The sequence below is a fragment of the Amblyomma americanum genome, chromosome 10, assembly GCF_052857255.1.
Source record: "Amblyomma americanum isolate KBUSLIRL-KWMA chromosome 10, ASM5285725v1, whole genome shotgun sequence".
Classification (NCBI taxonomy): domain Eukaryota; kingdom Metazoa; phylum Arthropoda; class Arachnida; order Ixodida; family Ixodidae; genus Amblyomma; species Amblyomma americanum.
In genome coordinates this window covers 110347472-110357497 of record NC_135506.1, presented here as the reverse complement: position 1 = coordinate 110357497, position 10026 = coordinate 110347472, and the positions used below count along the sequence as shown (strand labels likewise).

The 10026-nt window shown below is 46.6% G+C and overlaps 1 protein-coding gene across 1 annotated transcript in view; it reads left to right on the top strand.

Moving 5' to 3' along the window:
• The first annotated feature begins 231 nt into the window (after positions 1-231).
• Positions 232-10026, top strand: part of LOC144108627 (uncharacterized) — an 86335-nt gene continuing 76540 nt past the window's right edge. Inside the window, exons 1-5 of the mRNA XM_077641816.1 lie at positions 232-293; positions 2757-2780; positions 2875-2893; positions 5071-5171; positions 6320-6418. Coding sequence (XP_077497942.1) covers positions 254-293; positions 2757-2780; positions 2875-2893; positions 5071-5171; positions 6320-6418 — 283 coding nt within the window. The 5' untranslated portion in view covers positions 232-253. The remainder of the gene's footprint in view (positions 294-2756; positions 2781-2874; positions 2894-5070; positions 5172-6319; positions 6419-10026) is intronic.

Here is a 10026-nt window from a genome sequence, read left to right as displayed (position 1 = left end):
GTATGTGGTTAACTCTGACGAGAACACACCAGATAATTTTAGGCAACCACACACGGTAAACATTAAAACTGCGCCAGTACTGAAATCAACGAAACAAGGAACCTTGCCACAGGGTTCCTCGCTGCCCCAATTATAAAATAAAGTTTTCTTTTTCTTCATCGGGCCAGCGCGACGCTCCGGTGTCACCGGTATTCCTCAGCACGCGCAAGCTCTGTGGAGGAGACAGAAGAAGCTTCGCTCCGAAGGCTACGCCATGTTGCTCTCCGCTCTTCTTTCTTCGGTCGGCCCAGTGGGTAAGTTACCATGGCTTGCAAGGGCTCTGTCCTAGAGTATTTATAGCTGAACTGGCGACCCTTTTGTCAGATACCGAAGTGGACTCCAACTCATGCGCGCATGTGCCAATTTTCTTTAAGCTGTGCCGCGTATGAAGAGTTGCCTTTGACTCCAGCCCGTGTCTCGTTTCACGCTGCGATAAGGAGCGCAATCTGAGCGGGAAGTATTCGGAAAACATGGCCAGCGACACTGATAGTTGACTTTTTTAAGGCGCCGCGCTTTTCTCCGCGAATGACTCCGCCTGTCGCGGTGCGTACTCTCTGGCTTCAGTCCGCCGCTGCCCGCTTTGTTGCTGTACGGGGCTGTCGTAAAGACCGGCGAGGATTACCTACTGGCAGTGGAGCATCCTTGAACGCCGATTCTAATATGAGCCAGATTAATGATGTCTGGTGGGGGCTAATTGGGATATTTCCACAAATACGAAGCTTGAAAAAAATGTATATGCTTGTTTGTGGTCCAGATATTCAAGGCAACGAGCGTAATCGTACGTTTCAGTCGTACGGCCCCGCGCACCTGCAATTCAATACTTACCCTAGCACCATCTTGAAGCCACATGCCGCGACGTAGGATATAATCAAAATTTTTGTCATTACTTCCATGTCCTGCCCTATTTTGAACCAGGACTGTCAAGTTAGAGAGTAACTTGAAAGGGGTCCAAATGCGAAAAGCAAAGACCAATAAAATCAGTATGGCTCTTATCGTCTGCTGAAGCCGGGATGCCTTCCAACGAGTTTCAATCGTAGGAATGAATTGAAAAGTACTTTAGCACTATTAGCAGCATTCCCTGGTGGGCAGCTTCACCACTTACATGCACTCAGACGTCGGCAAGTAGTGACGTGCAGTAGGAGGGCAAATAAGTCTGACGTCTTCATGTCCTGCTGTGAAACATCAGTGACGCGTAACAACTGAGAGCCTGCTTGCCAGTGGTTGGTCCAGGAGCGGGGTCGAGGCAGGAGCAGACTTACTTTTTTCGTGTCAGAGATTTCCGAGGCCACGTGATTACGGCCGCTGCAGCTATGTAAATGAGAAGGAACGCAGGAGCTTCGCGTTGACGGTGGACACAGCCGGTGCTGATGCTGAAGGAGCCTTCTAATTTACTATTCCCGCGGTGCTCTTAACCTTTACACCTGACTTTCGTGATTAGTGTGCCTTTTGCGATTTTTAAAGAAAAAAAAAAGCACGGGTAACAAGACTGGGTCGATATGCCTGAAAGCGGTAGATGAAGTCTTGTACTGATGACTCGTGCATAGATCACAGCTTTGAAGAACCGTGCAGCCGACTGCGGGTTCTGAACAGCCGGAGGTAAAACTCTGTGCTCTCGCACTGTCTCTAGTATTGATTTCTGGGTGGCATATAACGTCGACAGTTTTGTATTGGACATTTAGTATACTCAACATGGGTGGTTGCATTATTAGACGTTTTGTAGCATACCGTAGACGTACTAGCGGAAACGCATACCTGTTTACCGGACCCCTCCTGCGCATGTGCAGTGGCCGCGTCTGACGTCAACAATGCCACTGTGCATGCGCAAGAGGGGTCCGGTAAACAGGTATGCGTCTCAGCTAGTACGTCTACGGTATGCTACAAAACGTCTATTATGGGCGAACGGACAAAGAAGCTGAAAACCATCTAGAAAAGAGCGTAGAAAGAGACTTTGACCTAACCAAGGGTTAGAAACGAAATCCCAATTTTTCGGAAAGTCCCCCTTTTCAAGGGCTGCTAAATGATCAGCAGGTAGCAGACAGTATATCTCAGTTCTGCTACAATGACTCATGGCGTAAGCAGTTCGCATACTCGAAGGGCAATGATGCCGGACGCATACTTATTTTTATTTAAATATTTTTGTGTATCGATTTACTTTTTTCCCATTCTGAAGCCTCGCATGAGGCTTAATGTTATATGGACGTGAACTCGGAAGTTTCTAGAAGTCGTGGTTTGTGCACCTCGATGTTTTCCTTTTACAACCCAGCAGCCAACATTTGCTCCCTCTCTCAATTAAGAGCGGCGTAAAGCATCGTTCAGTTCAATGACGATGATAAGCATTTTTTAAGGGGTGACTGAGGGTCGTAGGGGCCCTTGGTCTACGGCTCTGACGGCTTTAGCTGTTTGCTGTGCTTGTGAACCAGCTAGCTGTTTGCTGTGCCCTATGAACCAGTCTTTGTTCCTGTAGGCTTGATCTGTACAGCGCGGCCTCCCACTGCTCAGGTTGTGGATTTGAGAATTTCGGTGCTACCTGCATGCTTTGGCAAGCCCATCTAGTGTCATACGGTATGGGACATTCCCCGCATAGCGAGCATGAGCGTCGATATGATGTGCACCTGTACACAACAGCGCAAACAGACAAATAAATTAATTCATTATTGTTTCCAACGAATTGGAAGCAATCGTTAATGGAGACATGGAATTCGATTCTTTCCTTGCAGGTGACTATGCAGACATCTGGGAAGGTATGGTAATGTTCTCTATTCAGCATTAATTGCTGCTATATTGTCGTTTCTCTTTTTAATAATCAGCTCATGTTTTCTGCTACTCTGCTTTCAGAAGTTGTTGAGGATGCATCGTGAGTACCGATTGTTTCAGCAGTAGCATCTGTGGGTAGCATTGTCTCCGGCCACAATAATATTCGGTTTGTAGTTGATCAGAGAAGGCGAAAATATGTGTAAACCTCAAAATAAAATAATAAAGTCTCCTGAATATTAATACTCGTGTAATTCAGAGAAATGTTGCATTGAAGAGCAATGTACAATTGCCCTAAAAATTAAAATGGCTTGCTTCAAAAATTTTGCCATCAACGGAAGCAATGCAAACGAGGTATTTGCACGTTCATATGCGCAAGCAGTATACGGAAAATAAAGTTCTGAACAGATGTCACTGGAAAGGACACTAGTCCACTAGTCCACTATAGTCGGTCAAGGTAAATGTCTTGTGTTCTAGTGTGACTAACGCACGTACTGTCAAGAGCAATAAGAGCAGGAACACAGCAGCGCGTGGAAAGGGGGGAGCGTTCTTCTCAGAAGCAGACAACGCAGAACAACCCTTTCCACAATGTCGCGAAAAGTGTCTTCCGCGCATAGCCGCAAGAAGGGTTTGAGGCTATCTGCCACGCGCTCCCGTGTTTCTGATCATATTGCCCTTGATAGTACTCTGCCCAGCCCCATGGAGTCCAGGTCACTTTCTTTCGCTGGTTTTTAGGGAGCTACTCCCGTCCCAGCAGGCCCACGTTTGGATTTTGGATCCACTGTCAATCCTTAGTATTTTATCGGGGCAGAGATCGAACCCGCATCTTTCGGGTCCGCAGCCTAGCGCCATAACCACTGAGCCACAGCGGCGGCTTTTTTTTTTGAAAGGAAATGACGCAGTATCTGTCTCATATATCGTTGGACACCGAACAAAGGAGGGAGTGAAAGAAGAAAGGAAAAAAGAGGTGCCGTAGTGGAGAGCTCCGGAATAATTTCCACCACCTGGGTATCTTTAACGTGCGCTGCTTATTTGAGATGTGTGTATGAGTATGTAGTGCATAGTATGTTCTATATGTGCGTAGTATGCGCTCTGAGAAGCGGGCATTTTTTTTTACCTTGCAGATTACTAAAACTGCTTAATTCTCTCACTCATCGGCGCAATACAAGCCAGATAAACAGTTGTACGTGCCCCTGACTCCCATTTATTTTTCATTTTTTTCCCAAAGCTGCGCCTTGTACACAAAATCTTTAAAGACGAGGTGCCTCTTTTCGTATAATATGAAGTATTCATTTTTTGTCTCCACGAAGCCGAGACTACTAGGTTACACCGACATGCTGGCTGCCGTGTTCACATTAGACGAGATGTGACGTCAGAAACATAAATTCCTACAGCGGTGAAAGAGGAGAAAATGAGTCGAGGACCAATTTCCCTCGCTCCGCAACCTTCCGCTCTTGATCGGGAGCAAAAGAAGCGGAATCCGCTTCGCTCTCCGGACATTTGGACTAGAGCGAGCGGGCCATAACGGTGGCAGAACTGCCATTATTTCTGATCGCTTGACAGAACAGAATAATTGCTGTACTAATGTCCTTATCCCATCCTTTTCTGACTTTCTACCCAGGTTAGGACCTCACCTTGGCTGTTAGTCGTGCATTTTTGAATCCCGTGTTTGTAGAGTGCAAATTTCAAAAAGGAAAATCGATCTACACTGGATAAAATACGGTAGTTACTGCAGTGAAATGCAGCGTAAGATTGCTGTTGCTATCTTGGGCGTTAGGCATAGCTCCCAAAGATGTCGTGTATATGAACCCCATTAGGCTGAGAATATCGCGAATATGATTCTCAGATGAGTTCTGCACTGTCTCCAGGTCAGGGAAGTATTTCTTGTCCCAGTCGCGGAGCGGCTCCAGTGACCGTACTTCAGCAAGACTGAGCGGTTCAGCTGGAACTAGGTGACGGCTGTGGTTTTGGGAATTAAGTTCTTCTCATAAGAATCCCGACAGGATGCCGCTTCCCAGTGACTACGATGCCTGAAAAACATAAAAAATTTAGCAGTAAAAACACGACAGGTAGTGAAAATTCTAGCTAGGAATGTTCCATGAAAAAATTCATTTTCGTGCCTTTATTTTAGGGAAGAAACATCCTCCTGATACATATTATTTTTTCATGTACGCAGTAAATAAAGTCTGCACAGTTTTTCGCGATGGAAAAAAGGTCACGAATGACTTAAAGTGCGCGTGGAAATCAATGCGTTGATGTGTTTCGTTTCTCCGACTGCAGGGAGTCATCCCACAGCGTGGTATTCATGACTTCCGCTGCGCTGGTGATGCTGCTGCTGGGATTCATGTTCATCTTCTTTCTCATCCCAAGGCGAGATCAAGGTGAGAGCCGACTCGAATAGCCGTCACTGGGCTTCACTAAGGGCCCCGGCGCGGATAATATCCTGGGCTGTAATGAGCTCGTCATTTACAGTTTTCAAAAGCCTTCCCTTGCAGTGCCCTTAAAACGTTTTTTTTTTTACTTTTTATGCTTTTCATGATGTACCTCTGCTAGAAAATATGCGGTGACTTCGGAGAGCTGTTTTATGCCAACTTGGGCCGTGATCAATGCTGTCTAAGCTCTATATGAGGCTTTTCTTTTATTTGGCGGTGCTAGGCTGGCATTAAGAAAACATTAATTTGGCTAGATATTAGGTACCCGTCAGCAACCTACATACCCAGCAATTCTGGACAAAATCACTTTTGAACGGGAAAGAGTTTATGAACGCAATTTTTTCATATATTGTAAGATTGCACTATGACAATAAATATTTCCCCCCATCTTCCACGAGAGGCTTGCACTTTTTTTCTATCGTCAAAACCGTTCCCCGTTGGCTTTCTATGATATTCTTAACTCCTCCAAGCAAGCGATGGAAAACTTTAAAAGGAATATTTCGCCACACATCGGAAGAACGGACTGTTACCTTCAATGTTTCTATAACAGTACCTTACAATTTTCTAATAACTTCGCGTCGGTCGCATTTCCATGGAGGTGAATTTCTAGAGGCCCGTGTACTTTACGATGTCAGTGCACGTTAAAAACCCCATGTGGTTGAAATTTCCGGAGCCCTTCACTACGGCATCCCTCATAGCCTGAGTCGCTTTGGGACGTTAAAACCCCATAAACCATAAATTTTCGTCCAAGAATGTTGGTCATGATTATGCAGCTGAACTACATCCATTTTTCTCTGAGTCTGCTGTTCAATCTTTTACGTCTGTTCCATTACAGAACAGGCAAAACAAACTGAACAGCGGAACAGACGGTCGATAGTATTACTTGCAGTTTCACATTCAATGCCGCACTTAGAAGCTCCTCGTCACCTCTGGTGACCAATATCAGTGTGCCACTATGCCTTTTGCAGTCTTCAAAATAATTTTCCAATGGCTCATGTCGCATACGCTGACTGTAAAACACCTAGAAGTTTTTCTTCTGACCGTTTTAAATTCCGGCGCCGGTTTGCCAACATTGTTTAATCACTTTACTTGCGTAGGTGGCAGCGCAATACGCATGATAATCCCCGGGATCATCCTCCTGCTGCTGGGTCTGCTGCTGCTCTACCTCTTAGCGTCATCCAAGTACAAGGCCTATGGTGAGCAGCCCCGGCAACCGTTCGTGGTCTGCGCAAAACAATGGGCCGCTCTGAGCTGCCTAGCTGGTTCTGTCGTTTGAAGTCAGTCTAAAGTTAATGTATGCATGAGATAAGCTTTCGGGCAAATAATTGAAACAAAGTGCATGCCTGAGGCGCTAACCAATCTACTGTAATTGCGCTGTAATTTCGATAAAGTACGCCGCCGTGCTAAAGTAGTGTTAGAATCTTCGGCCCTTTAATATCAACAAACCGTTCGTGATGAAGGTTGGAAGCGGTGGATAACAGGCGTAAGTCAAACGTCGGTATTTCATGTGCAAATTGCTAACGTTCCAAAACTTCCTAGGTCACGAGAACATTTTTTTAGAGCAATACGCAGAGCTCGTTCACTACTTTTAGGGGTGGGGCTTTATGGAAATAACAGTGTATCATCATTCAAAGCGTAAACGGATTCTGTAAGGTGTTAGTTCAATTCAATTCAATCTCCGCACACAAGACGGACGCATCGGACACTACTCCATTTACGTGCGCTCTGAGGCCGCCGGCGCATTAGTCCTGCTGCGAAAAAGCAGCACTCGTTTTGGAGCGTTATCTCTTTCCAGCTCATTGCTTAGTTTCCGGCCTTTGTCGTCGTAGGTTTCGGCGTGAAAGTGGAGAGAGCGAAATCTCTTTCTCCCATTATTGGAGACCGGAGGAAAAGGGACGAGAGACAGAGGGTGCCGGGTGGCCTCTGCTGCGAGAGGTGGTTTGTTCGAAACCCATCTAAAGCTACTGCAATTATCACTAAGATCGCGGAAAAGTCCGAGTGCACCTCCGGATGACGAACTTTGCGAGAAAAAAACAGAATATGTTTGTGAGAAATTTCTTGCTCTCACACCGCAGCTGAGGCTATAACATTGGCGCTGCATACTCGTAAGCATCCTGCGATTTTGTTTTCAAAGTAGTTTATGCAGTTTTTTGGACAGAGGACTCCAATGTAAAACAATACATACCGTCTGAATTCCGGCAGAGCCCACACTTCTGACAATCCTGAGATAAGCGTGTCATATTTTGGGCGTTGATGGCATCTAGCTGAGAAGACAGGCGGCAACAGCGGTGAAAAGCACGATGATATGAACATATTTTTCGCGTACTTAAAACTGTGTTAATTACCTTGCTGTTTTTGCCCTTTTGCGCAGCATTATTTGCTGCAGAGGAGGAATAAATAGCATTGAACTTTCGGTTCAGGTGGACACATCGGCGCGCAAATCAAAGGCAGACGAGCAGTGCAAAGGCCGTAGTTCTGGTTATGCATAAAACTATAGTTGGATTAAAAGCGTAAACGTGAAATAAGGCAGTAATTACTCACTACCGTCCACCCAGGCGCGTCCAAACGACTACAGTAGAAAGCTATGCAGCTTTGGCAGTTACTTCGTAGTTCAAGATAAATGCGCCCAGTACCGCGTCTGGAACCTGAAACCATTATTTGCGGAAGTTCTGAAAACGTAGACATGTATGCAGTACATTTTAGAGGAGACAGTGAGTTTTTATATAAATATTCAGCAAAAACATAACAAACGTTTAGTACCTGGGCATTTTCTTCAGGGAGAAACGCATGGTTTGAAAGGGAACGACGTAAACACACGACAAAGAAGAATGTACAACACAGGCGCTGTATTGTACAACACAGGCGCTGTATGGAACAACACAGCGCCTGTGTTTTACGTTCCTCTCTTTGTCTAGTGTTCGCGCTGTTCTCTTTTAAGAAATGTTGAACCAATTAGCCCGCAACAACACCATCGTCAAACACAGGATGTTTAGCCTGAGTATACCCAATTTTTAAAAATAGGCTTTTTGAGTTAGAAAAGCGCCTTCGGCAAAGCACTGCTAGCGGTGTATCAGAATAGTGCTAAGACATGTTATAAATAGCAGGTGGTCAATTAATACTGAATAGTTAATTTTTTAACTATTACTGTTGGGCTCCTTAATTATTGAGAGAAGGTAGCCAACCGTAAGTAATATCCATATTGTCACGTAGTAGTGGTGACGGCAGTCGAAGGAGCAATGAAGACGGACAAAAGTTATTCTAAACGAAAACTGTTTATTGGGCTGACTTGCGCCCACAATGGACTGAACCACTCGGCGGCGGCGAAGCGACAAGGGTGCTCTGCGGTCGTCGAAACGAATCCCCGCCGCTGTCGGCCGCGCTCAATTTAAAGCTGATAGGGAACTTTCGAGATAAAGCGTGCAAAGTTACTAGAACATTCCCGAACAACGTAGAATCAGCTCAGTCTGGCTGCGATGAATCGAGATAATTCTAGCCGCGTCTTGAGTCGCAAACAAAGCAATAATGAGGACATCATTCTGTACAGAGAAGGAAAACGGTCCCCTCGGGGGGGGGGGGGGGTGAAGAAACTTTGCCTTCCAAATACTCGATGAGGCGTTTTTGGTCGGGATCCGAGCGTTGCTGCTGGGCAAAAGAGCTGGAGCTGATGGGTCCCAGGAAGGCGTCCTCATCGTCGTCCGGCGGCGGCGCATCTACAGGGGCTCGTGAGAGGCAATCGGCGTCAGAATGTTTGCGTCCGGGCTTGTAAACGGTGGTGACATCAAACTCCTGGAAGCGCAGACTCCATCGAGCGAGGCGGCCAGAGGAGTCCTTCAAATTGGCGAGCCAGCACAGCTCTTGGTAGCGACGTAACCCAGATAATGACAAGGCACTCCTTCTCAGTCGTCGAATAGTTAGCCTCGACCGTGTAAAGGGAACGGCTAGCGTATGCGATGATTTTCTCCAGCCCGTCGCTTCTTTGAACGAGGACGGCGCTTAGTCCCACGCTGCTTGCGTAGGTATGAACTTCAGTATCGGCGGTTTCATCAAAATGCGCGAGGATCGGTAGGGACTGTAAACGACGCTGAAGTTCTTTGAAGGTTTCTGCTTGCGGGGCTTCCCATTTAAATGGCACGATGTGGCCTAGAAACAGCAGCTCTTCATAGGCAAAGCGACACTTCTCTGCTTTCAAGGTTAGGCCACACGACAAGATGGCGTCTAATACTGTTCGAAGGCTTTTGAGTTGCTCTTCGAAGTTCGAGGCGAAGACAACGGCGTCATCTAAATATACCAGACATATGTGCCACTTCAGGCCTGCCAGTACTATATTTACTACTCGCTGAAACGTCGCTGGTGCGGAACAGAGACCAAATGGCATCACTTTGAACTCGAAGAGCCCATCCAGAGTGATGAATGCCGTCTTCTCGCGATCTCTTTCATCAACCTCGATTTGCCATTAGCCGCTCTTGAGGTCCATCGAAGAGAAATACTTGGCGTTGCAGAGCCGGTCCAGTGTGTTGTCGATGCGGGGGAGGGGGTAGACGTCCTTCTTAGTTATGTTGTTCAGGCGGCGGTAATCAATGCAGAACCGAAGCACCGAACACAGGTCCGTATTCGGTAGTCAGGTACGTCTCCGGTAGTCAGGAGACAGGTCCGTCTCCGGTAGAGCAACCGGTGCCGCCCATGGGATGTTTGATGGCTGGATGACGTCGTCGCGAAGCATTTCTTCGACTTGGTCCCGGATGGTTTGTTGTTCTGGCGGCACACACGGTAGGGGCTTTGACAGAGAGGTCGGGCGTGCCGGTCG